Genomic DNA, 27,458 nt, shown 5'->3' with positions numbered 1-27,458 from the left:
TCCCTGAGATGGTCTAAGTAGCAAGCGCGGGATCCCTGTAAACTATGGAGATGCAGAGGTCACCTTGACAGGAAAGCTAAGAAAGCAGGTTGTGATACAGAGAAAGAGCAGCTGGAAGCAATTTTCAGTGAGCCAACTATAAAAAGGAAAAATGGGAAGAACCTTGCATTCCTCAATGAGGGATGGAAGGACAAGAGGGCCCATCCATAGAAGGGAGTGTGATGCACAGTTAAAAATGATGCTCCCAGCTCTGTAGTATGTGGGAAATGCTGATGTAATGTTCAGACTAAAGGAAATGCAAGCAGGTCTCCGTTTGACTCAGCAGTTCTACCCCCAGGGAGCTCATCCCCCAGACACACAGGCATTGAGACATGATGCAAGGCTCCGGCCAACCTGGCTGGAAATCATGATGATGGGAAGCAACCCAACTGCCCACCAGCGGGGGACTGGTCAATGGCACAGCCCCTCTAGGTCGCTGTGTAGCGGGTGCAAGGAAAGGGCTCCATCCATACGTGGGGAGAGGGAGCGTGAGCTCTGGGGCTGTCCTGTCCTGTCTGGGGTTCCTGGCTCTGCCCCTACTGGCCACGGCACCTCGAGCGAGTTAGCTAACCTCTCTGTGCCTCTGTTGCTTGCTCTATCCTAGTTAAAACGAACTGACTATGGGCTAGACCCTCTTCCAAGTGCCTTTTCCATGAAAAGACACCCTCTGAACACCCCTGTGGGGAAGATACCATCATCAGACCCACCCTATACTGGGGGACACTGAGGCACAGACAGGTTAAGTACCTCGCCTGAGATCTCACAGCTAAGAAACAATGGCGCTTAGACGGAAACCCACAGAGTCTGGATCCAGACTCTGGCCACTCTGCGAGAACACCTCATCTTAGTGCACTCACACAACCAAGGGACTCGGGACACGGCCTGGCCCCGAGTAAGGGCTGAATCAACGGCAGCTGTGCTTATTATTCTCCCAATATCATGAGTAATATAAGAAGAGCCCCAAGATATAAAGGAAAAAAACAAGAAATCTCAGAAAGGTCCCCTCCAGTCTGGTCCCAATTATGTTAAAAAAAAACCACCACCACCAAACATGACCTATGTCTGCAGACAGGCAGATACATAGGGGTGGGAGGAGGGGTCCCAGCTGCTGACAGAGGATTCGTCCAGGTGGCTGGCATGTGGGATGAACTTACTACTTTTTCTTTTTTTTAATGTTATTTCTGTATTTTGAACTCATATACCTTCTTTTAAAAAAGCATCCCTGGATTAGTTGTGTAACAGAAAAATATTATTTCTGAAAGCAGGATATGAGATTACACAGGCAGCATGATCTCAACCATGTTTAGAAGAACAGGGATGGAAGGCCAGCGGGATGGAGCGGCGTCAAATGTCAACTGATGTTGTCATCGGGGGTGGCATTATGGGCGATTTCTTCTCTCTCTGCTGCTCCGGATTTTCCAAAGGTACAATGATGAGCATGCATTTTTTTCCTATAATACAAATCTGAAGTTCTTTAAAGGAAAGTCTGAGTGTGGGGCTCTGGCGGGGTGGGGAGGGCCATGTGGGTCGGCACAACCAGCGGCTTGAGGTCGCTCAGCCCCTCCTGGGCTGGAACCCAGCCTAGAGCCACCTCTCCTCCCACCCCTGCCCTACTGGTCCCAGTCCTCGGCCTAAGCATTTCCTTGTTCCACAGACATGGCCAACTCCCAAATGAGAAGCTGCCAGACCAAGTATTTTTCTGAGAGAAAGAGAAAAAATAAAAATAAAACCAATTCATTTCAACAGGTTCCCTGGCTCAGGGCCCACTGTGGATTCAACAGTGTGATGTAATTCTCACCAAAAGCAATAACAGGGTTGAATCTCTCCCTATCTCAGACCCACCCAACGGTCTGCCCTTCAGGAGGAAGGGAGGGAGTGGGAGGAGGAGGAGGGTCCGCACGGGGTCAGTGCCAGGCTGGGCAGAGGGGCAGCTGGAAACCCAGCCTGCTCATGAACAGATTTAGGAACCAGCTCCTCAAAGCATCCAACAACAAGCCGGAGACAGCACTATGCTGGGCTTCCCTGGGGGCAAGTGGTAAAGGATCCGCCTGCCAACGCAGGGGACGTGGGTTCAGTCCCTGGTCTGGGAGGATCCCACGTGTTGAGGGGCAGTTGAGGCCAGGAGCCTCAACTACTGAGCCTGGGCTCCAGAGCCCAGGGGCCCCAACTACAGAGCCTGGGCTCCAGAGCCCGGGGGCCTCAACTACTGAGCCTGAGCTCCAGAGCCCGGGGGCCTCAACTACTGAGCCTGAGTTCCAGAGCCCAGGGGCCCCAACTACTGAGCCTGGGCTCCAGAGCCCGGGGGCCTCAACTACTGAGCCTGAGCTCCAGAGCCTGGGGGCCTCAACTACTGAGCCTGAGTTCCAGAGGTCAGGAGCCTCAACTACTGAGCCTGGGCTCCAGAGGCCAGGAGCCTCAACTACTGAGCCTGGGCTCCAGAGCCCGGGGACCTCAACTACTGAGCCTGGGCTCCAGAGGCCAGGGGCCCCAACTACTGAGCCTGGGCTCCAGAGCCCGGGGGCCTCAACTACTGAGCCTGGGCTCCAGAGGCCAGGGGCCCCAACTACTGAGCCTGGGCTCCAGAGCCCAGGGGCCCCAACTACTGAGCCTGGGCTCCAGAGCCCGGGGGCCTCAACTACTAAGCCTGAGCTCCAGAGCCCGGGGGCCTCAACTACTGAGCCTGAGTTCCAGAGGTCAGGAGCCTCAACTACTGAGCCTGGGCTCCAGAGCCCGGGGGCCTCAACTACTGAGCCACTGCAATAAGAAGCCTGTGCAGCACAGCTAGAAAGAAGCCCCGCTGGCCACAAGCAGACGGAACCCAAGCGCAGCAATGAAGATCCAGCACAGCCATAAATAAATAATATATTTGTTAAAAAGAGATAGCACTATGCCTGTTTTACAGTTGACGAAATGAGGCCTGGAGAGGTCACCTTAGCCAGCGCCACTCAGTTTCAGTAAACAAAGGAGCTAGAATCCAATCCCTAAACCAGAATCAAAGAGCTTTGTTTTATACAGGTAATTCATTCTCTTGGTTTTGAAACAAATTTTTTTAAAAGTGCTCACTTTGGCAGTACATATACTAGAAAAACAAACAAAAGCCACAAAAGCCCCCCACACACAGCCACATAAAGGCGTGCACAGTAAAAGGGGATTTCCCCATGGCTAATAACTGTGCTCACCCTATTCCAGGTGACTCCTCCTGGGTAGCTGGAGGTCTCCATGCCTTGGATTGCCTGGGAAGTTACGTGGCCTCTGGCCCTCCCCGCACACTACTCTGTAGCCAGCAGCCAAGGCCACGGATACCAACAGGCCCCTTGCTACCAGGCGGGACAAACCACGATGTCATTCACACGCCACAGCTCCCCGGGGGATGAGGCTGCAACCAGACGTCAGCTGAACACACACCTGCCTGTCGTCTTACCTCCCTCATGCCCTTACAGGTTCCTCCTGGGAGCCCTCTCGCACTCAGTCACTTACGAAACATCTAGGCTTTGCTTCTTGGGAACTTGACCTCAGAGACTCCCTACCCCTACCTCAACCTGGCTACTCTCTAGAGGTAAATTGTTGGCAGTTTCTTAAATATAGTTTTTTGATTCCCAAAACCCCCCAAGTGCACGCACATGGCACGACATCCTCCCCATGAAAAGTAGGCAGGGAGAGATTCCTGCTGCTCCTTATTTACAGCTTGCCATCCACCTAATGTCCTAACCTATCTCACCATTTCTGCACACACAGCACTGTCCACAGGTGGCATCTTGCAGAGCAGAGGGCTGCTGGGAATACTCACATTCGCAGTGCAGATTGGGGAGACTGATGTTCAGGCTGACGTCAATCTTGCCCCCACTGTCCTTGTCTGGGTCATCGACATACAGCTCGTTCACACTGCGGGAGACAAGTACGGGAGCCTCAGTGAGACGGGGGGACTCATCCTGGCTGCAGGGGACAGCCAGGGACGCTTCACTTGGTGACCACGGCTCTGATACCGTGGACTCCCAGCTGGGGGAAGCCTGGGCCTGCCCGGGCACAGGGGAGCCGGGCTCCCATCTCCATACGTGGTTGTGGCTTGGTTGCAAAGTCGTGTCCAACTCTTGTGACCCCATGGAGCAGAGCCCACCAGGCTCCTCTGTCCATGGGGTTTTCCAGGTGAGAACAGTGGAGTGGGTGGCCACTTCCTCCTCCAGGGGCTTTTCCTGACCCAGGGACCGTACCCAGGTCTCCGGTGCTGCAGGCATGCTCCTGCACTGCAGGTGGGTTCTTTACTGAGAGAACCACCTTGGGAGTTACAACCCATCCCCGTGGCATTCTTCAAATTTGGGCCTCACCACTCAGAAGGAGGGGAGGGGGCCTGGACAGGACGGTGGAAAGAGCATGGCTTTCGGAGTCAGACGATTCATTTTCCACTTGTGATCCTGCCACTTCTCTATGGAACTCAGGTAGATAACTTCACCTCTGCGAACCCATCGATTAAACGGGGGTACCCCCACCCACTGTTCACGGGGTGTCCTGAACACTTAAATGCGTAATCAGACCGTATTAGGGGTCGGGGCCTGACACCGACAGGCACCCAGGTCCAGACTCCCTCCTCTTTGAGCTCCCCTGACTCTCAAGTGGGGCAGTCTCTGGGTGCTCATCCTCTCCCCAGCACTCACAAGGCCCTGGGCCAGGCACCACGTCCGAGACATGATTAGCGCACAGACCCCTTTCCTGTGGCTGCTGTTGCAAACTATCACACACCTAATGGGTTAAAACAACACACATTTATTCTCTTATACTTTTGGAGGTCAGAAGTCTGAGATGGGTCCGTGGGGCTGTACTCCTTCCGGGGAGAATCCGTTTCCAGCTTCCAGAGGCTTCGGCTCCTGGCTCCTTCCTCCACCTTCCGTGAGCCGCAGGGGAGCTGCTCTTCTCTCTGATCTCCTCTGCCCCTCTTGTGAGGACTCTCGTGATTCCATCCACCCGATAACCCAAGATCATCTCCTGTCTCCAGACCCTTGACATACTCACACCTGTAGAGTCCCTTTTACCTTTGTAAGGTAACATACTCGCTGCTTTCGGGGACAGGGGCCTGGGTGGTGCGGGGGAGGCATAGTGTGGGGCAGGTCGCTCCATGGGCAGCTAGGCCTCCTTGCTGTCGGCGACAACAGTATCACACTGGGACCTGCTGGCAAGACACTAAGTGTCCAGTGTGTGCTGACCTATTCGATCACCAGCTGTTCTTTCATTAACAAATATCTACTTATCGATTTGGCTGCGCCAGGTCCTAGGTACAGCACTTGGGATATTTGATCTCTGTTGCAGCAAGTGGGATCTTTATCTGTGGCATGAGAAATCTTAGTTGCGGCATGTGGGATCTAGTTCTCTGACCAGGGGTTGAACCTGGGTGCCCTGCATTGGAAGCATGAAGTCTTAGCCACTGAATCCTTAAGGAAAATCCTTCAACAAATACTTTTTGAGCATGTACTACCTGTCAAGCACAGGAGAGCGGGGAATTGGACAGACAAGGTCCCTGCCTTCATTTACGACATTTGCTCCCTGGAAGAAAAGCTATGACAACCTAGACAGGGTATTAAAAAGCCAATTTGCCAACAAAAACCCACATAATCAAAGCTACGGTTTTTCCAATAGTCATGTACAGTTGGGAGAGTTGGACCATAAAGAAGGCTGAGCGCCGAAGAACTGATGCTCTTGAACTGTGGTGCTGGAGAAGACTCTTGGGAGTCCCTTGGACAGCAAGAAGATCAAACCAGCCAATCCTAAAGGAAATCAACCCTGAATATTCATTGGAAGAACTGATGCTGAAGCTCCAATACTTTGGCCACCTGATCTAAAGGACCCTGGATGTTGGGAAAGATCGAGGGCAGGAGGAGAAGAGGGTGACAGGGGATGAGATGGCTAGGTGGCACAGTTGGATGGCATCACCAACTCAATGGGCATTAGTTTGCGCAAATTCCGGGAGACAGTGAAGGACAGACTGGTATGCTACAGTCCGTAGGGTCACAAAGAGCCAGACACGACCTAGTAACTGAATAACCAACAACTGCCTTCACTGAGCTGAGACACTGTTTGCCTCCTAAATAAACACATCACCCCAACTATGATGACTGCCTTGATGGAAAGCTTCGGGGTGCTGCGGGAGGGACTCACAGGGTGATGGACCCCTGGGGAGAGTGAGCTAGGAAGGTGTCTGAGGAGATGAGAGATGAGGTCTGAAGGATGAGGAGGCTGTCCTGGCAAAGAGGGAGGGAGAGTCGTTGGGACAACCTGTGCAGAAACCTGGAAGCAGGGAGGGCAGGGGCCATTTGGGGAAATGCATGAAGGTCGCCATGGCTGCGAAGCACAGGGAAATGGGCGTGATGCAGTCGGAGAAGGGGCAGACGCCAGGTTAGGCAGGCACGAGGCTACATGAGGCCTTCACACTGGATCCCAAGCACAGCAGTGTGGTCTGGCTGGCACTTTGATGGGACCCCTCGGGCAGATTCGAGGACGGCCCAGGGGGTCCCTGTGCACCAGGGAGAAGCTGCTGCTGTGGTCAGAGGTGGCAGCCTGGGCCCGGTGCCCAGGAGGATGGAGAGGAGGGGAGATGCAGGGAACAGGGTGCGGAGCAGCCAGGACTCGCCGATGGACAGGGCGTGGGGATGGGTGGGAGGAGGCATGCTGGCAGATGGCCCTGTTTCTTTCTGGAACCACGCGTTAGGCTGGGAGCCCCTGAAACAGGGAGCCCAGGACTACTGGGGAAGGAAAGATACCAAGCTCCATACGGCTGTGCCGAGCCCAAGGTGACTTGGAGACACCCTCAAGGAGCTGCTGAGTGGACACCAGGCGGCTGTGGCTGCAGCCCACCTCTGATTCCCAGGTCACTCCCCACAGGGAAAGAGCACCAACTCCAGAGACCAGCCTAACGGACAGTGCGTGAGGCAGCCAGGCTGTGGTTATTTTAAACATAAAGTCAGGTCCTGTGGGTCCTGTCCACAGGCTGTAACATAAGGACTATTGGCTCCAAACAACTGGACTCTAAAGAGAGCCTTGTCAATGATCACTTCTTTGGGAAAGAATGAGTCAGGCTGGGGCAAAGGCACTTCATTTTTACTAAGACCCTGTCTTTGTGTCCCTAGCTCCTGGTGCATGTCGCTGATATTCAATTAACAAGAAAAGGTAGGCTCGGAAAGATACCTGGGGCCTGTTTCTTGGGAGTCACAAGGATGCGCTCAGAGATGAGAGAGCAACAGGCCTGGCTTAGCCTTCAGATGGCTGGGCCTGCATCCCATTAAGCCAGGAAAGACCCAAACAGGTCTATACATGTTCACGTTATCCCATCTGCTCCTGGGAAGTACCCTGATCTCCATTTCATTCTCTTTTTGGCCATGTCACGCAGCATGTGAGATCTTAGTTCCCTGACACGTGCCCCTTGAAGTGGAAGTGTGGGGTCCCAACCACTGGACCACAGGGGGTCCTTGATCTCCATTCCAGAACCAGGAAACTGAGGCTCAGAGAAGGTGAGCCCCTTCCCCAGAGAGTCGATCAAGGTGGAGCCCCAACTCAGGTCTGCCTTCTGCCAGGCTCTCCAGGACTCACTGCCCCCCCTCCCTCCTGTCCTCAGCATCCAGGGTCAAGGGAGAAACAGAAGAGGGCCCTGGCCCTCTGAAGCCACCGGGTGTGAGAGAGGGGCTGGGGCTGGGTTTGGCCCACATAAGCGATCAGGAGGAACAAGGGAGCCAGTGGCAGGGGAGCTATCAGGACTACACGAGCTTACGCTGGAGGAAGGCTAACTTGTGCACAGCCAAATGCTCCTTCTCAAGCCTTCAGTGCCCCACTTCTATAATTCGCAGCCCCACAGGGTTGCTGAGTAATAAGGTCGCCAGGTGATTAAGAGAACGTCACTGAGGGAGAGCCTCCTGCTTCCCTTCCTAGCTGCGTAAGACTCTTCCTTGAAGCTAATCCCCGCTCCTACCTGGGAGGCGGGGCCCCTGCACATTGCTGAGGGCCTGTGGGATGATGTCACCCCCTGGCAATCCTCCGGAGGTGACCTCAGTGCAGAGCGAGGTGCAGCCCAGGTGTGGTGCCAAGGTGAGCTCACCCCCGAGGCTCTGGGAGGCCTCTCCCGGGGGCTGAAGTGCCACCCCTGGACAAACCGGCTGAAGGACTGGGGAGGGGCTGGGAAACTCACTGGCCTGAGAGCTGGGGGCCAGCATGGTTACATAAGGCTGGGGCTGGCTCCTCCCAGGCGCCTTCCGGAAGGGCCCAGGGCTGCAAGATAAACACGGTTCAATCACCTGTCCGCCCGCCGGATGAGGTCAACACAGCCGCCTTCCACGTCTCGGGAAAACGTTCCAGGGACCCTGGGCTCCTGCCACGCCTGCCAGTGCCGCAGACGTGCCCCCAGCACCACTCATGGGCGCCTGCCAGGCCGAGCTAACTGCTGCCGGCTGGACTGACTCCGACAGGCCAACCGAGGCTAGAAATCGGCCCGCTGTATGTTACACACGCACCTTAAGAAAAAGGAGGCGAGAGGAAAGGAGAGGGGAGGGAGAAAAGGAGAAAAAGGGGGCCGGTGGCTCCAGCGACTTCACAGGCGTGTGTGAGGATCGGTGCAAAGCTGCGGGCTGCCCCGGGCCAGGGGTGTGCGTCGCCCCTCTGTGTCTGAGCAGCTAGCGCAGAGCACGGGCCCTGCCGGGGAGAGGGAGCGAGACTGCGCGACGGACCTCCAGGCTCCCGGGGCTCAGCTCCTAGCTCTGCCACCCATGGGCTGGCTGACCTCCTACAGGGGGCTTTCCCTTCTTCACCCACTGTTTTCCCAGACGGAAAACAGGGACACAACCTTAGAAAACCATACACGCCCAGTGAACGTCCACTACGCTAACTGTTATTACCATAAGGTTTACTGAGTTCAAAGTCCAGGGACGGCGACAGGATCCACTTCACAGCCTGTTGTGAGGAATAAACGTGTGTGCAAGACGCTTGGGAGCTCCGTCGCTCGGTCGGGTCCGACTCTGAGACCCCATGGACTGTAACCCGCCAGGCCCCTCTCTCCATGAAATTTTCCAGATAAGAATACTAGAGTGGGTTGCCATGTCCTACCCCAGGGGATCTTCCCAACCCAGGGATCCAACCCACATCTCTGACACTGGCAGGTGGATTCTTTACCACTGACACACCTGGGAAGCCCTGGTATATTCTAAAGCCCGCACAAAAGCTGGCCTTGCTAATCCAAGGAGACGTCCCAGTTCTGGGTAACCAGCTGATGCCAGGCACTACGCTGGGGCCTTCCACACATATTAGCTCATTTAATACTCACAGCACACCACTGTTTAATAGGGTTTACTGTTCTGTTTTCACAAGGATGAAACTGGGCTTGGAGGTAGATAAAAGACTGGCCAAGATCACACAGCTGGGAAACTACAGAGGCAGAATCTGAAGCTGGCGCCACTGGTGCCCAGAGCCATGCTCTTTCCACTGCATTCCACTGGATGGGACAGGATCAACGAAAGACCGAGAGGCAGGTGGCTCCCAGGAGGCCTGTGACACAGGGGCCACCATCTTCCTGGTGAACTCCAGATGCCAGCCCACCTCACTCCACCCCTGGCCCAAGCACCACTGGGCACGGAGGTGTAAGGGGTCCACTCCCTCTGTGCCCCTCCCTGTCATCTCTACCCTTCACCCCTTGGTGGGCTGCAGCATCTGCTCCCCGCCCCCAGCCCCTACCCCAGACAAGGGCTCCCTGAACTGGTAGCAGAAAGCGCATGCTCACGACCTCTGTTGGGGTGAGGCACATTCCAGGTGGAGGACGCCAGACAGCATGGGGGTCAGTGAGCAGCAGCCACGTAGGGAGAGAGGAAGAGAGGGATTGGGGAGGTATGGGCAGGGGAGGGTAGGTGGAATGTAACAGAGGGCCTTGAAATTCTAGGCTGAGGCGTGAGTCCGATGACATCTATGGAAAGCAATTTTATTTGCTTTTAGAAGAGTACTTGAATACTTCGGATTCCTGCCCAAAGTTGCTGACCTCCATGCTTAATCATTTGATTTAACGGGAACTTACACAGCAGGGAGGCTCGTGGTAAGGGCCTGGGGTGGGAGTGGAAGGAGAGGGATGAGGTTATGTAGGCAAGCTCTCTGGGACCCTGAGTTTGAAATCCTGACAGTTCCAGGGGCAAGTGAGTCCATCTATGACCTACCAGGCAGATGTCCAGAAAGCATCTTTTTCCAGCCACCTAGTCCTGCCCCCGCCCCTTTCCCCACAGCCACTGCCCTGGGACCCTCAGCCCCTCTGTCCTGGATCATCATCCAGCACCCCCCACCAGGCCTTGGGCTCCAGGGTCACCTCATCCCACACCCATCTTTGCAAGAGGTGATCTTTCCAAGGCACGAACCTGATCCCATCACTGCTCAGAAGCCTCCAGGCCTCCCGCTGCTCCTCCACGTGGTGACCATGCTCTCTACCCAGCTTGGGCTCCCAATCCAGACCTCAGAGTGGGCAACCTGGGCTCCTAGGGAGCCATCCAGCCCCTCCTCCTGGCTACGCTACTGGCCACCCCACTCTGGGCCTCCATGTGAGGATAATGCCCAATTCATTCAGGGGAATGCCCAAGTTCCAACTTGGTGGGCAAGGGGCCCCTGCCTGTGCAGCCCCCCACCCCCTCTAGAATGGTGCATCCAAGTCTCTCAGGGAACTATTCCTTCCAGAAAACAGGAGTTCCCATGTCCCCGGGGCTCCAAAATGCTCTGAACAGGAAAGGGCAGGATACGGGGGCCTGGTACCAAGTCTAGGCTTTGCCCTCAGACAGGCCTGGGCCTGATTCTCACTCAGACTGCTCACTGACCAACCTCGCTGTGGTTTTAGCCTCCTGGTACCTCAGTTTCCCCAGCTATAAAGTCAGGCTGATGGCAACAGCAGTACTTGGCACCAGGGGTTCTGCGACCGTTAAGAGAAGAGCATTGTAAAGTGCTGACGTCGGTGGCCAGCACACGGTCACCCGCTATAAATCAAAACTGGAAAGTACAATGAGTTGTATTAAGCTATAAACAATCAATGGAGAGATCCGGTGACCCCATCTTTTAAATTATAAATCCTCATCAAGTTAATAGTGGAGAAGAGCCAGAGCCTGGGCAGCCAAAGGCCGGAATGTACCGTGGCAATGCCCTCTGAGGATGGGGTGCCATTCCCCTGCGAACACGGAGCCTCTGAGCACCCTGCAGGGTCACTTTCCCATGGATAATTAATGGCCGGGTCAAAGTCCAATCACGCAGACAAACAGGTCTCCCTCTCACCGGGCTGGGTCAGAATAGCCTCTTATGTCACCGAGAACACAGGCCAGTGCTGGAGCGATGTTGATCCACCAGCGGTGACCTCATCTCCTCGGGTTACAATTTCACGGTGGGGGGTGGGGAGGCCGATCCACTGTGGTCACCAAGCTGCCCGGGAGGGCCAGCCATACCGAAAAGGAAAAGAACTTGACCCACAGTCCCTCCTGGATCGGCAGGGCTTCCTGGGGGCCAGGGGTGGTCAGAGAAGCTTCTGAGAGAGGAAGGACCCCGAGGCACAACTCTTACTCGTCTGGAATGTTCTGTGGAGTCCTCGCCCCTGAGGACGCCCTCTGGGCAGCTCCTGCACCTTGGTCACGAGGCCACAGACAGGAGGCATCAGGGTCACTGTATCATCGTGGACGGAGCCTCTGGCCCCACAGGCCTCTTCTCTCACCCCCCCTGCCCTCCCTCTCTCCCCGCAGGGAGCTCACCAGCTCAGAGCCGGACACAATGCAAGCACCGAATGAACGGCCCCTCATGTTTGGATTCTGCCCCTCACCCCTCATGTTTCTTCCTCTCCAGGCATGTGGTGGGGCCAGAGTGTCCAGAATGCCCCCAGGAGCCAAGAAGAGGATGTCCTGGAAAGGGGAATGGGCCAGAGCGGCGGGGACACACCGTGCTCCTGGGGAAGGCGTGGGCCCCGGCCCGGTAACCGGGCGAGCTGGCCGGCTTGCACACGGCCGCGGGCTCCTCCTGCCGCAGACACCGGCTCTGACATCCAAACGCACCTGCTGGGTGCTCCCTCAGCGCCCTGCCTCACCATGGGCGACGCGGACGATCAGCCGAAGGAACAGCCCCTCAGGACTTCGGCAGAAGGTGAGGGAGGCCCCTTCTTAACTCAAGGGAAAGGACAAAGAGCACTCGTTACACACACTGCTGTTTTCTGTTACACAGAGAAGAAATATGAAATGAATGAAGGCCTGAAGGGATATGGATCTACTGATATTGAAGTATATAAGGCACTATATTAAGGTCCTTGTAGGTAAATAGTCTTGTTAAAATCTCACAAAACACCACATACCTTCCTTATCTGCCATCCTGCTTTTTCTTCAGAGCCCTATCACTGGCTGACACCTTCCATTTTTTTTGCCTGTTGACCGTCTGTGTCACTGCCTGCATCTCTGGCTCCTCTTGAGCAGGCAGCCACACAGGAGTGAGTCAGGCAGACCTGACCCCAGACTTCCGGGGTCAGGACCAAGGGTGATCCGCACTGATCTAGGGCAGTGCACAGAGGCCACCGCTCCACATTCTACTCTCCCTGTTGGCTCACTCTGCTCCATCCACACCGGCTCTCTATACATACATTGGGTAACTCCTGCCTCACGGCTTTTCACTTGCCAGCATCCCTGCCTGGAATACGTAAACCCTTGCGCCTGGCACCTGGGACGTGATCAGGGCTCCCTCCTCGTAGCTGCCACATGGGGACCCCTTCTCACCTCGTCTCGAACATGAGTAGTCTGCACAGCAGCCCCCCTCCCAGGGAGTGGGGTGTGCCTGGGAGAGACCACCAGGTGCCTGGCACACAGTAGGTCCTTAGTAACACCACCAGGTCTCAATTTCTGGCTGTTCTCCCTGCTTCTACCTCCAAATCATGATGGGGTGACCCGTGAAATATCCAGTGGCCCAAATGTGTATACTTGACTAGGAGAGAGTCCATTCTGGGGGGAACAAAGTCCTCTGTCTGACCCTTGCCTGGTCAAGGGGTTGTGTCTTAGGAAGCAGACAAGCCTCCTCAGACCTGGAAGGGTGCCTTGATTCTGGTGTACCCTCCCCTGTTTGGCTGGCAGCACCGGGACCCAGCGAGGGGTGGCACCTTGTCCAAGGTCACAGAGCAGGTAGTAACTGAGCAGAGGCCATCTGATCCTGGACCTGCCAAGGCCTTGTCCAGTGTTCTTTCTACTACTCCATGTGGCCCCTGGGGCTTTGGTGCCATCAGGGCTACAAACAGGATCAGAGGAACAAGGAAACAAAGTCTCCCACGTCAGAGGACAGAAAGCTATTTTCAGAAGCGAGCTGTGGCGGTGGGGTGGGGGGAGAGGAAGGACCGTGGGCAGGTCCCCCCGCCTCTCTGAGCCTCAGTTTCCTCATCTGTCAAGAGGGGACAACTATGTCCCAGGGCTGTCTGAAGATGAAAGGCAGGGATGGCTGCACAGCTAAGCTTCCCATTTCCTATTGTCTTGTGGCTAACGGGGAGGCACAGGAAACCAAGAAATTCCATGAGTGAAAAGGAGAATTCCAGTGCTGGACAGGGGAGTGGGTGGCCACAGCCCAGCCCCGTGATGACTTTCAGGGTCGTAAACATGGAAATGAAGAGGTCTGGAAGCCAGAGGTGAAGGCAGGAAGCTTCTGGGTCTAATTCATCTTGGAGGGGCATCTGATGAGGCCGTGACTGAATAATTCCAGTGGCATTCAATGTTACACAGGCCCCAGAGGATTTACTGGGTTATCTAGACAACAGAGGATTCTAGGAATCCGGGATGCATTCACAATGCATCAATCACTGCCAGGAAGCCCACGTGGACTCCTCACCCAGTGTGGGCTCAGGACAGGGGAGGGGACGTGGTGGAGGGGGTGCCCTCTGATGTCAGAACCTCGCCTCCACTTGGGGAGAAAGCTGCCCTCTTTTTTTCCTCTGAATTCTTCCAGCTTTAACATCAAATGACCCTGTGATGACTCAGAGGGGAAAAAGGCCCACTGGCCAAACACAGAGACAGCAAATAGGAGGAAATGATTTCTGCTCCTCTGCGGACCCAGGAGGCGCCGTCCGGACCCCAGAAGGGAACCAAAGTTTTCTCTTCGGCTTCAACAAAGTGACGTTAGTTTTCACTCTAGCTTTAAAACCCTTTAGGACACAAAGGAGGCACTGATGCCACAGGCTTTGAAACTGGGAGGCGGAAGGTTCGGAGGCTTCTGTCCTTTGTCAAGCCCCACCCTCTTCTTGTCTGGGGCCCCCGGAACCTCTAGAATGGCCCAGCCCAGGGGGGATATAACTTACATTTCTGTCGTTATGAATCCGGTGAGCTCCGAGAGGAAGAGGAAGAGGATGAAGAGGCAGCAGCAGACGGAGACTGAAAGAAACGACACAGACGCCCGGTTAAGGGGTGGTGGGCACTGTCAGGAGGCCGGCCCCTGCCCTCAGACAGACCCCGGCCAAAGCCCCTTCCACCTCTCGGCCTGCGCGAGAAGCAGCCCCACTCCACAGAGGGAGACCACCTCCGGCTGATCTGACCCGCCCGTGTGGACAGAGCCCCCGGTTTGGGCAGATCCTCCAAGGCAGAGGCCCCCAACCCTTCTGGCGCCAGTGACCGATTTCATGAAGACAGTTTTTCCATGGAGGGGGATGGGTGGGAGTGGAGAGGTGGGCCAGGCAGTCATGCGAGAGACACGGAGCGGCAGACGACGCCTCCTTCCTCACCCGCCGCTTCCTTCCTGCTGCGCAGCCTGGTTTCCTACGGGCCAAGGACCAGTGCCAGTCCTCGGAGGGGCCAGCCCAGCTTCTCCCCACAAGAACATTTTAACACAGACGTCAGTCCCAAAACGGCAGCTGCAGGTCAATGGCCCACAGATGTGTTCTGTTTGGCTCAATGGATATACATGTTAACACTTGGAGGGACTTTCCTGGTGGTTCAGTGGTGAAGAATCCACCCTCCAATGCAGGGGCGCAGGTTCGATCACTGGTCCAGGATCTAAGACCCCACGTGATGCGGGGAAACTAAGCCCAGACACTGTAACAGGAGAAAGCCTGTGCGCCCCAATGAAGACCCAGCGCAGCCAAAATAAACACAAAGCAAGAGAAGACCTTGGACTCGACATCGAACAATGTGCAGACGTCACACTGCAGGCCAGATTTCTGGCTGTTCCAGGACAACTGAGCCCTGCTTCCACGAGGGGGTGGCCTGGGCTCACCAGTTTGCCTCAGGCCTCAGCGTTCCCTCCTGCCACCCAGATTCCAAGGCTGAGGCAGGGCGTCCCCTGCCATCTCTCCCTGCCTGCTGTGGACTCGTCAACGCGCCCGAGTCCCCATCAGAGGTGAGAACTGAGGACACCCAGAGCCGTGCTTCCAGAGAAGGCTCTCCGCGGGATGTCCTACAAGTCTGAAATGCAGAGAGTGCCTTGGACCTCCAAGGTCGTCCCAGGTCACTCATATTTGTCTGGCCTGCCTGGCCCCTGGCGAGGCTGGGATTTGTGACCCTGGAGTCGTTCACTGGGGCAGGATATAACAAGCACCCCTGGGGCTGGGCCTCAACTCTTCTCCAGCCCCATCTCCCGACAGTGCCCCCAACATCTAACTACCCAGCCACCCCGGGCCTTGTGCTGGTCCCTAAATGCGAGGATTCTCTGTCTGGAAGGCACCTCCCCATCTTCACTCCTCCTCCTCATTACCAGCTCTGCCTGGTGATCTGCTGTTCATCCTCCCAGGCTGAGGCCCAACTCAAATGTCCCTTCTTATGGGAAGCTCCTCCAGGCCTTAGAGGTGGAACTGGTCCCTCCTTCCTCTGTGCTGCCAGCCTCCATCTGAATACCTTCTAAATGTTACTGACTATCTGCAGCCCTGCCTTTCACTAGTTTGATAACCCGGAAGGCAAAAACTCCACAACCCCAGTGTCTGGGCTGGGACTGGATACATAGAAGGTGATAACAGGCTTTGTGGAAGGCAGGAAGCCAGCCCCCAAAATACAGAACATGGGCTCAGCGCGCCTCATCCGGGCATATCACAGAGGCGTGAGCAAGGGCTCCCACAGTGCGCCCTGCTACTGACATGCTGTGTTTCTCCGGGTAAGCTAATCAACCTCTCTCTGCTTGTTTCTTCATCTGCAAAACGGCACTGTAGTTAACACTTGCCTTACAGGACTGCTTGAGAGTTTCCATAACACAGACACTGGGCTTAAAACGGTGCCTGACAGGTAATAATGGTGCAAGCATTAGCTCCTTTTAGGATCGTCATCAGGGAGACCCCGGGGGGTTTGCTGCTTCCAGGAAGGTGACTTGGCAAATGGGTCGACCCTCAGTCTCCCACGAAGAAAAAAGTTCTCAGTCAGTCCCACCGACTGATGCAGCTGCATTCTCGACAGGCAGCCCCGGGTGGACTAGGCCATCCTGACAGATGCTGAAGCCAGGTGTTCGTCAGCAGCAGCTGCAGCCTTATTACTGTACCACCTGTCCACGGTAACACGAACAGGCAAAGATGTGTTCGGAGGGAAGAAGGCGGGGAACAAGTGTCTGAGGCGCACCTAACCATGCCCTGTTGTGGGAACGTTCACAGGTACAGGTCATGTCACACTGCCATGTGGCAGAGGGCACAAACCCTCGTGGAGGGTGTAGAAATGAAAACTCAGAGAGGGGAAGGGTCTGACCCCGGAACACACTGGGTGGCAGGCAGGGGGAGGCTGAAACCTGACCATTCTGGAGCCAACACCCTGAGAAAAGGACCCTGAGGTCTCAGAGCCGAAGAGAAGGATAGCATAGGGACACCCCAGATTCCCCACCAAGCCTCCAAACCCACCCCCAGACAGGGGGCATGCTAGAAGGACTCCCCCGTTCTTCCCAACTGTGAGAAAAGCTGTATGAGCAGAGTTTAAGGGTTTTACTCTAAATGATAAGAAAAATCATCAATCTGCATAAAAAGGCATACCATACCAGTCTCCTTCTCACTCCTGACCCAGAGCCCCACGTCCAGAGGTACTGCCCTTACCGTCCTGTGTCCTGCCATGAGCTTATGAGTTTTTCCTCTAAGCAAAGAGCCCAATATCTACATGCCTTGCTCATGCAGCAACCTACGTCCAGGAAGGAGTCACATCAGTTTATCAGAGTGGCCATGTGGCTTGTTTTCACGGCACAGAAATTAACGCAAAATGTCTTCTCCAGCTGCTGAACAAATCCACTGCAGAAGACCGGCTGGCAATCCAAATTTCCCAGACTCACAGCCTTCCCCTTCTCACCTGCAAATAAGCCACTGCAGCTATGATGCCTCCTGATTTAAAAAAACAAAAACAAGCCAGCTGGGCAAACCACCCTTTACCTGCAATCTCGTACCTTTTCTGACTCACGTTTCAGTCACTTTCACCCCTCCCATCCCACCTTCAAGCCCCAGAAGACAATTGGTTGCTATAAGGATGAACAGGCACAGGCTTAGGAGGTGATTTTGAAGGTCAACGCCAACTGAAACGAATCCAAATTTTCTAGCTGCCTTCCTTGCCCCGAGCCTGCAGATGGCCCAGGCGTGGGCCCAGCAAGGGGTGAGTGCAGCATTTAAGCAGCGGAGTCGCAGCGCCCAGCAGCCCCGGGGGCGGGTCCACTGTTCCTGCATTGTTTCCAGACTGGGGGCCAGACAACAGCTCAGCACCGTTGGGACCCCAGGGCCCGGCATAGCGCCTGGCTCAGAGAAGGCAGGAAATAAGTATCTGAGTCAGTGAGGGAATGAGTGAAATACGTGAAGACAGGTAGCAAGCATTTCCACCAAAAAAGCCTTCCGATCCTGAAGGGTTTTTCAATCCATGTTTGGGCAAGATGCTCAGGCTCTCTGACTCCAGACTTCTGAAACTGACTTGGGCACGGGACGGTAGGAATGTGACCCCAGGAGGACGCTCGCTCCTGAGAGGCCTGGTGGAACCAGCAAAGGAGGCGCTGGACCCAAGACCCCAGACGCTGGCAAGTCAAGGGGTTTGTCCAAGGCCACACGGCCGCCTCAGCGGGGAGGCAAAATTCAAACCTCGACCTCTGAGTCTCCAACACCCTTGCTGCTTCCTTCGGTTATTAATAGCACGAAGGGTGACGTCAGGAAATGGTGTGTTTCTGTGCCTGCCCTCCTGGCTCAGCCATGTGCTCTTCAAGGACAACGACCGAAGCCCATTCATCAACGTGGTCCCAGGACTTGGCGCAGGGCCCGGCCGCAGACCTGGCTGATAAATATTTGTTCACTAAATGGTCGGTGAGGGCTGGCTTCCCATGCTCACGCCTTTCCTCTTGTGCAAGGGAATCTGCCCTCTTGCACACTGTGCTTGAGCCTGCAAAGCAGACCACGTCCCCGGAGGGTCATCTGGCAGTACCTTCTACATTTTACAATGCACGTGTCCTGTGACCCAGTAATTCCTCTTCTAGGAAGGTTACCTTACAGAAATAACCATACAAGGATACAAAAACATATGGACAAGGCTGTCTGTAATAGCAATAAGCTGGGATCAGAACGCCCACCCTCAGGAGGCTAGTTACGTAAACTGTGGGGCGGCTGGATGATGGAACACAACACAGCTGGAAAGAGGCGCGTGGTGGCCATCTACATGCTGGTCTGAAAGGTGTGCACGACATCAGCTGGAAAAGGGCAGGGAGGCATGGTGTGCCCAGCATACTCCGCCTGGAAAAAGCAGGTAAAATGATGACGCAGGTATTTCACAGCCTGAATATGGTTTTTCCTTTTTAATTCTAGGACACAGACCTGATTGTTAAACATATTTGACAAGGGAGAGGATGGCAGAGCCTGCTGAGAAATGGTCTGAGCTCTTGGTTGGTTGTAGGAAGAAGACAGGAAACCTCATTGGAATTTTGTGACCAAGGTTCATAAATTAATTGAATGTACAGATGAACAAGCCCCTTTCTTCATGTCCCCTGAATGCCTGTTCCTTGGGGATCAAGGCACAAAGTGCCACAGCGCCTGCAGTCACCAGGGGCCGCGGGCTCCAGGACAGTAGTGAGAAGAGGCGTGTGGTCCGAGCTCGGAGGGTTTGGCATGTGTCCTACGCTTGACAGGTATGATCACATTTAATCCCCAGATCAGAAAACTGAGGCTCAGAGAGGTGCACCGACTTTCCCAAGGTCACCCAGCTGCTAAACGGGAGACTGAGCCCAGCTCTGCCAGACCTGAAGCCTGCTGCCAGGCTGCTCTGTCCTCTTCTCCAGGCACATGGAGGTCTAGGCTCCAGAAGGCACCTAGAGCTTGGATGACCGAAGCTGGAGGGAGGGAGAGCTCGGCAGGGCTGGCTGGGCTGCAGGGAGTCCCCAGGGTCATCCCCAACCCAGACAGCAGCCTGCTCTGGCAGGCAGCAGTGGACACTTGTACAAGTGCCCTGCTCCAGGGCCCTGCTCAGGGGGCTGGCCATGGGAAGGGTCCCTCTCCCACACCAAGTGCTGGGTTCAGGGAGGCCCACCTCTTGCAGGCTGTGAAACTTCAGACAAGTCGCTTCACTTCTCTGAGTCCATTTTCTCATTGGGAAAATGTGGGTAGAGCATTCCTGCTTTGCAAGGTGCTTTTGGTTTGTTTTTATTTAAAATAAACTTTATCGCGGAATAATAATAGAACACAAAGATAGCACAGACAGTTCCCATACACTCTTCAGTCAGCTTCCTCTTTGTTAACACCTTATATAACACTGGTATATTGGTCAAATTGAAGAAATTAACATTGTACAACTGCTGACTAAGCTACAGATTTGTTAGATCACTAATTTCCACACTGGTGCCCATTTTCTGTTCCAGGGCCAGGCCTGGGATCCCATTTTGCTATTCGTCGTGTCCTTAGTCTCAAATCTGTATGGTTCCTCAAGTCTTTCCTTGGTTTGCAAGACCTTGCCACTTTTGAAGGGTGCTGGCCAGGTGTCCTGCAGAGAGTCCCCCAGGCTGGGCTGGGGGAGGGGTCTGCTGCTTTCCCATGACTGCACCGGCTTGTGCTTTGGGGGGAAGATCCCACTGAGGTGAGGTGCTCTTCCCATCACACCCCACGGTGGGGGCTGGGTGGACGACATCCACGTGACTTCTCCCTCACTGGCTGATGCTACCCTTCGTCACTCAGTCACGGGGCCGCCTCTGGCTGTCTCCGCCATAGTCACTATTTCCTTTCCCTTCTGTCCTCTTTAATAGCGAGTCACTAGCCCGCACTCCAGGAGAGGAGCGTTGATTTGTACCTCCCGGAAGGGGGTATGTTCATATATATCATTTAGAATTCCTCTATAAGGAAGGTCCATCCTTTCTCCCCCACTTATTTAGATCACTCCAGACTCACGGACCGTTTTCTTAGTTCTTTGGCAATAGGCCAACAGTGTAATTACTTTTATTTCCTTTATTTATGGCTATGCTGGGTCTTCATTGTTGCACGCGGGCTTTCTCTTGTTGTAGGGAGTGGTGGCTATTCTCTAGGCGCAGTGCAGAGGCTTCTCAGCGCGGTGCCTTCTCTTTAGCTTTGGCACACGGGCTCCGTAGCTGAGGTGCGTGGGCTTGGGTGCTCTGCAGCATGCGGAGTTATCCCAGACCAGGCGTCGAGCCACGTCCCCTGCATTGCCAGGCAGATCCTTCACCACGGGATCAGCAGGGAAGTCCATACCAATATGTACTGTGTTACTCAAACTGCCCCAGGTTGGGCTTTGCCCTCTTTCAGGTTGGCTCCTGGGGCCTGGTGACATGCCCCCACCCTTTTTTTCCCCCTCTGTGCAGTTTTTTCGCTTTTCTGCACAAGGAGTCCAGGTTTATTTTGTACACTTCTTGCCCCAGCCCTGCTATCAGCCATTTCTCCCGGGAGCCTGGATCCAAGACTGGCAGTCAGAAGCCGAAATCTGTGAGAGATGGTTACTTTTTTAAAGGGATAGAAACATCCTTACATCAAAAACTCACATAGTCCGAAAGGTGTGGAGAGAAAAGTCGGCCATCCTCCAGCCCCCAGGCCCCACTTCCCCTCCCAGGGGCAGCCACCCATGATGATTTCTGATGTCTCCTTCCAGAAACAGGTGATGCTATGCTTTGTGGGGTTACAGCAAGGACATGGCTGGGCTGAAGGACTGACTAGACACAGGGCCCGGCAGGATGCCCGTCCTTTCTTCCCTCTGCCTGTCTCCCCGTCTCCCTCCCCAGCCCAGCGTTTCTGCAGGAGGCGAGTGGGCACTGGTGTGGAGGGTGGCGCGCGGGCGCGCGGGGGGCTACTCACTGATGGCGCCGGTGTACGTCGGCTGAGTCAGGTCCTTGGGCACCTTCCTGTAGATGTCAAACCTGCAGAGAGCAGAGGGGACGGGGTGAGGCGGGCGCAGGGCACAGGTGCCAGGCAGTGGGGGGAACAGCACTGGCTCTTCCCAGAACCTTCCCAGAACCAGCTCCTCCAAGAGGCCTGAAGGACCCCTCTCAGCCCCCACACCTCCCTAGTCACAACTTATCAGCCCGAGGCAGACGGCTGGGACCCCTCAGATGCCTATGGCTCTTGGCTGGTCTTGCCTCCATCAGAGTGTGTCCTTAGGTGTCGTCCCAGCTGCACCCCCAGCCTCTCGCCCGGGCCTGGGGCACAGCACGTCCTCAGCAAGCGTCGGGGGAGTGAACTGAGCCGGGGGAGTGAACTGAGCCGGGGGAGTGCTGACGCCGAGGGAACAGGGGAATGTAGTCTTTCCTGAGTCCTCTGACGGCTGCCTTCTCACCTGGCGTCACCTCCCCGCCCCCTCTTCCCCTTCCTGCCTCCACCTCCTCCCGTTCCCACTCCCCTCTTCCCAGGCTCCTGCCGGCTCCTTGTGGGGAGTCTCCTGAACTCCAAGGCAGGAGGTTAACAGAAAATCCCGTCCAGGCCGACATCAGCTCGTGACAGCGCTGGCTCCCGCGACTGTGGGTTTCTGCCCAGAGGCAGAGCACGTGCCTTTCCTTCACAGGGATCCCACCAGAGCAGAAGGGAGCTGCGGGGGTAAAAGTGGGGACTCTAGAGTCAGGCAGACATGGCCAGTTGTTTTTAAGAGTTCAGGCCCTAGAATCAGAGGTGCCCTGGTTTCAAATCTTGCCTGGTCTTCTTCCTTGCTGTGTGACATCAAGCAAATGATGTCAGCTCTCTGAGCCTCAGTTTCCTTTTCTGTAAAAATGGGGCTGCGACCACGAGACCCTGCTCAGCTACCCTGCTCAGCTACCAAGAGGCACTGACACGCACCACTCCCAGCAGAGAGGCTGGCTGCTCCATCCCCCAGGGCTGAAGGGCTCCTGGTGGTTTCTCCCTGGGCGACTGGGAAACAAGCTTAGTGCCCTGGCAATCCCAGTGCAATGACTTAGACCGCATACTTGCCTCCTGGGCACTCACTCTAATTACACGTGAAAGGTGCTTGGTTTCCCAAGACCTAGAGGGAGAAAACATTCCTGTGGCCTGCAGAGCTAAAAGGCATCACTTTCTCCCCTACCTGCTCAGCCACCAGTCACCAGTGCTTGGGCCCCAGAGGGCACTCAAAGTGGGGCTGCTATGGTCAGGAGGGAGGGGGGCCTCCCATGACTCAATCATCACCTCCCTAATCCTGAAAATGCTGCCCCTTTTACTTGTGGGAGGCAGGTTAGAGGGGAGAGCGCAGGTACTGGGGAGTGAGCCTGCCAGGGCTCAAATGTGACTGTGACCTTGGGTGCCTCACCAAACCTCTCTGTGCCTTAGTTCCCTTGTCTGCAAAATGAGGACAACAGTAACCATCTCACAGCATAGAGATTAGGACCAAATGACTTGGTGCATAATACGAAGCATTTAGAGCATGCCTGGAACCTAAAAGTGCTCTATGAGTATTTGCTATGACTACGATGAATGCTTCTTTGACACTCACTTACGAATACCTACTGTGCACTACCCCTCCTTCACGTACTAGGGACATGGAGATAAAACTGGCCCTTGGCTCTGCGCACCTACAGTTAAGCAGCAGAGACAAAGGAGGACACAAAAGGAGAACACAGTGGTGCTTCATCACAGGGTGGAGGAGCCCACAGAGGGCACCCAGGGCGACCTTGAAGCTTCCTGCAAGAAGTGACGTCTGAACACAGCAGGAGGATGGGAGGAAAGGGCAGGTGCTGGTCCAGGCAGTGATCACAGCGAGAGCAGAGGCCAAGGAGAGGACAGGCTCTAGTGTGCTGCAGAGGCAGGAGGGCCCTAGAAGCCAGCTTCCTGGTCCAGTTAATGCCAGGGCACAGTCAGAAACGGGCCTCATGGTTTAAATGATATATGAGGCACCATTTCAAAACTGGAAGTTTTGGAGAAGGAAATGGCAACCCACTCCAGTATTCTTGCCTGGCAAAGTCCATGGACAGAGGAGCCTGGCGGGCTGCAGTCCCCGGGGCTGCATGAGTGAGCATGAGGGGGGAGGGAGGTAGGTTGGTTGCAATAAACTGGTAGAACTGAAAAAAAAAAAAAAACAAAACAAAACAATGGAACTGGGAGTTTTATGGGAAGTCAGAGGCCACTCAGAGTGAGGAGGTGGAGGTGGTCTAGAGCAGACTGTCAGAACCAGAGAGGCGTGAGAGAGAGAGATGGGAGATCGTTACATACGGGGGAGCTGAAAAAGTTTATACATACAGTAAGGACAACGGGGGCCAGGCGCCTCACTGTTGGAGAAGGGACATAACATATGGAGAAAAACGTAGAATAAACCCTGCGGTGTCACAGTGGAAATGACGGCACTGCTGTGAATGCATGGTTTTCAGCAGACACAAACAGAGAGAGACTCATGTGCAAATACACATCACATAGGTATTTTTTCCTACTCATTCTGTAGAGAGGGTGCAGGAACAATGACAAGTGGCAGGCAGATGGCAATGAGCACATCGAGCCCTCAAGCCTTGGTTTCTCAATATCATTCTTTACCAGAAGGAACCAGCTCCTTGGAGAAATGGCTGATTTGGGTAAGGAAAATGCAAGATGAACTTGGGAGTATCTTCTTATGTCAGAAAGCAAGAAAGAATGATAAGACGCAATAAAAGGACAAGAAGCCAGCTTAGGCAAAAACCACTACAAAACTGTAAAGTAATTAGCCTCCAATTAAAATAAATAAATACATAAATAAAAAGAAGCCAGCTTAAAGGGGCTCCCACTGGCCAAAGAAGGGGCAATGTTAGAAGTAAAATGCTACGACCCATTAGATAAAATGAAGCCACAGATCTACACAGATGTAAAGAAATAAGTAAACCAAAAGTCTGATGAGGAACAAGATACTCACATACCTTCTAAGTACCTCCCCCACAAAATCTTTATTAATCATCGAGGGGAAAAGAGTAACTTGACAGAGGAGAAACTCGGCAGACATCATCTTAATCAAGTGACCAAAATGAGTGTCACCAGTAAGCAGACAGGCCATGTGCCTCCTGACATGACGCACTGGGGAGGGCACCCCATTCTACCCATGGGGAGCTTGCTCAAAACGCACAGCTGCAGACGAATCACAAGAAGACATCAAACAAATCCAAACTCAGGGTCATGATGCACCATGACTGGTCAGCAGCATCTGTCTAAAGTATCAAGGATTCAGAGGCAAGTGAAGCGTAAGGAGCGAGCAGTCAGAGGCAGAGACCAAAGAGACATGACAACTAAATCCCACAGAACGTCCTGGGTCAGAAAAAGGATGTCAGCGGGACAACCAATGGCACTTGAATAGGAACTGCAGATTAGTTAACAGGATGGTAGAGTGTGCTTTCCCTAGTTTCGAAAATGGTTTGGTTATATAAGATGTTAACATTTAAGGAAGCTTGGGTAAAGGGCATATGGGAAGTCTTGGTATTATTTTTGCAATTTTTTTTTTTTTTGCAAGTCTGCAATTATTTCAAAATGAAAAGCTAAAAAAAAACATTTAATGAAAAAGACATTTAAAGCTTAAGGGGGAGATTCCGTGTAAAACTCCCACTCAGTCCGCTTCTTTGTATATGGTTGGTCACACTGGCTTAAACAAACGTTGGCCAAGTGTGCCGGGTGTCAGGGAGAGCCCATCTTTGTCGGGGGAGGGAGGGGAGACAAAGGCTGAGTGAACAAAGGTCGGAGAGGAGAGGTGAGGCTCGCATCAACTACAGAAGGCAGCGGCAGTCACACACGAGAGGTGCTTTAGAGAGAGTGAACAACACAGAACCAAGAGCACCGGCTTCTCCCGCTGGCCGGGCTCCCATAGACACTTGCATTTAGTTCTCAATAACTCTGAAATATTGACATCCCATTTTTCCAGGAAGAAAACTGAGGCTCAGCCAAAGGCAACTTGCTTCAAGGCAGCAAGCTAACGATTAGCAGAGCTGGGATACAAACCCAAGTCTGGGTTCACAGGCCACTGTCCCTCCACTGCCTGTGCTTGTGGGACTCAGCTTACAGCCCATTTATTGGTCACCTTAAACTCTCAAGTTTTCACTTATTTGCTTTTCTAAAGACGCTGTCCCAGAACACGTGGCAATCTCCTGGAAGACAGGGAACAGTTCAAAATACATTCCTTTGCTCAACTAAGTACCTAGGGCTTCCCGGGTAGCTCAGCTGGTAAAGAATCTGCCTGCAACGCAGGAGACCCCGATTTGATTCCTGGGTTGGGAAGATCCCCTGGAGAAGGGATAGGCTACCCACTCCAGTATTCTTGGACTTCCCTGGTGCCTCAGCTGGTAAAGAATCCAGCTGCAGTGCGGGAGACCTGGGTTCAATCCCTGGGTTGGGAAGATCCCCTGGAAAAGAGAACAGCTACCCACTCCAGTATTCTGGCCTGGAGAATTCTATACAGTCCATGGGGTTGCAAAGAGTCAGACACAAACTGAGCGAATGTCACTAAATCTGGCACAGCAGTGCTCTAGCTGGTAGAAAATGAAAGCGGTCAGTAGATGTGGCCCCTGCCCTGGTGAAACTGTCGGTCTAACGACGCTGTTGGCTCCCTGAGAAGGGTCAACTAAATAGAATGTTCTTTGACAATGATTCCATTCCCACGCCACAAATCCCAGGCTGGGGAGTGGTGGCAGGGTAAAGAGAGTGAGCTGAAAAAGACCCTGGGTTCAGAGCTGACCACAAGCCAAGTGAGTCAGCAGTGAATGGCACTAAGAAAACGGGCCGCTGGGAGGCTGGTGAGAGCCCAGGCATGTGACAGATGAGGAAGTGAGCCGTCCTCTCCGGCTCCCATTAGTCAGTCCCTCTCTGGGGCATGCGGTGATGTGCTTAGCTGCGGCCACCCACTGTTAAGAGAATGGAGAGTGAAGAGTAAAGAGAAAGGGGCAGAGGGGAAGGGACGCTTCGTGCCCACCTCACGCGGGCTGGGCTCGTGCTGGGCCCTGGACTGGCATGTTCTCATCTAACTCCCCCAGCCCACGTGTGAGCTGGGGATTGTCAGTCCATTTTACAGATGAGAGTCAGAGGCCGCTGACTTGGCCAAGCTCTCACGTCTATAAAGTGTCCCGGCACGGATCTGAATCCAGGCCTAATTTACATTGTTGCTGCTTTTCCCAATGATGTGGGGATAACTAGGACCATTTGGGTAGAAAATATTTCTTAGCAAGAAAGGTTAAAGAACTAGAATTGCTTAATCTTAAATAGAGAAAGCCCAAGGATGGATTCTTGATGTTCATCAAAAAAAAAAACAAAAAAACAAAAAAGCTCTTTCCCTGCCCCTGCTCTCCCCCCAGACTGTGAGTTTCTCCAGGAAAAAAACCAGGGCTTCCTTGCTGCTCAGTTCTGCCCAATACAGGCCCTTGGGGAACTGACCTGAATGAATGAGTCAATGGATGAGTCTACACAAAGATAAGGTCCACTGGCTGGCCTTCCAAATAAGATTAAGATGAAATGGATGGTGGGGATATGTCCTCAGGGGTTCCTTGGACTGTATTTGGAAATTTTCACTTATAAATCAGGCAAAATGGGCTTAAATGAAAGCAAGAATATAATCAACTGAACTTAAGAAAGACTAAGCTTAGGTGCCAGGAGAATGGGAGCAGTGCCTGGAGCCAGTTAGACTAGACATCTGTCACCTGCTGGGACAGGACCCAAACACAGGAACCCTATGGCTTCACCACGTTCTGCTGTGGGGTCTAGAGGGTATGCTGAGATCACTGTGTCCAACCCATTCATTTCACAGGAGAGAAAGCAGAAGCTCCAAGGAGTGACTTGCCCAATGTAAAGTATAATTAAACGCAGAGTATTTAAAACAAAAACAAGCTAATAAAAAACTTGTGAAATCCTTGTTATCTCATGCTCTTGAAATGTCATATGCTGGTGACTTTCAACCAGGTGCAATTTTGGCCCCCCAGGGGACATTTAGCAACGTCTGGAGATATTTTTGGTTGTCACCCTGGGGAGTGGGTGGTACCCAGCGGGTAGAGCTCAGGGTTGCTAATGCATCCTTCAGCCCTACAATGCACAGGGGGCCCCACAGCAAAGGGTGTGCATGTGTGAGTGCTAAGTCGCTTCAGTCGTGTCTGAC

General features: G+C 53.9%; 1 protein-coding gene across 2 annotated transcripts in view; it reads right to left on the bottom strand.

The window, feature by feature from the left end:
* ERGIC1 (endoplasmic reticulum-golgi intermediate compartment 1) overlaps window positions 1-27,458 on the bottom strand; it is a 116,496-nt gene that overhangs the window by 41,873 nt on the left and 47,165 nt on the right. For both annotated transcript variants that reach the window (XM_018065547.1, XM_013972670.2), the window contains exons 2-4: window positions 21,245-21,306; window positions 14,333-14,405; window positions 3,827-3,921 (exon numbers count right to left, since the gene is read on the bottom strand). In XM_018065547.1, the coding sequence (XP_017921036.1) occupies window positions 3,827-3,921; window positions 14,333-14,405; window positions 21,245-21,306 (230 nt within the window). The remainder of the gene's footprint in view (window positions 1-3,826; window positions 3,922-14,332; window positions 14,406-21,244; window positions 21,307-27,458) is intronic.

This window comes from Capra hircus, chromosome 20 (assembly GCF_001704415.2).
Source record: "Capra hircus breed San Clemente chromosome 20, ASM170441v1, whole genome shotgun sequence".
In the NCBI taxonomy this organism is placed as follows: domain Eukaryota; kingdom Metazoa; phylum Chordata; class Mammalia; order Artiodactyla; family Bovidae; genus Capra; species Capra hircus.
Note: the sequence above shows the minus strand (reverse complement) of the source record. Positions and strands in the feature narration are given on the sequence as shown.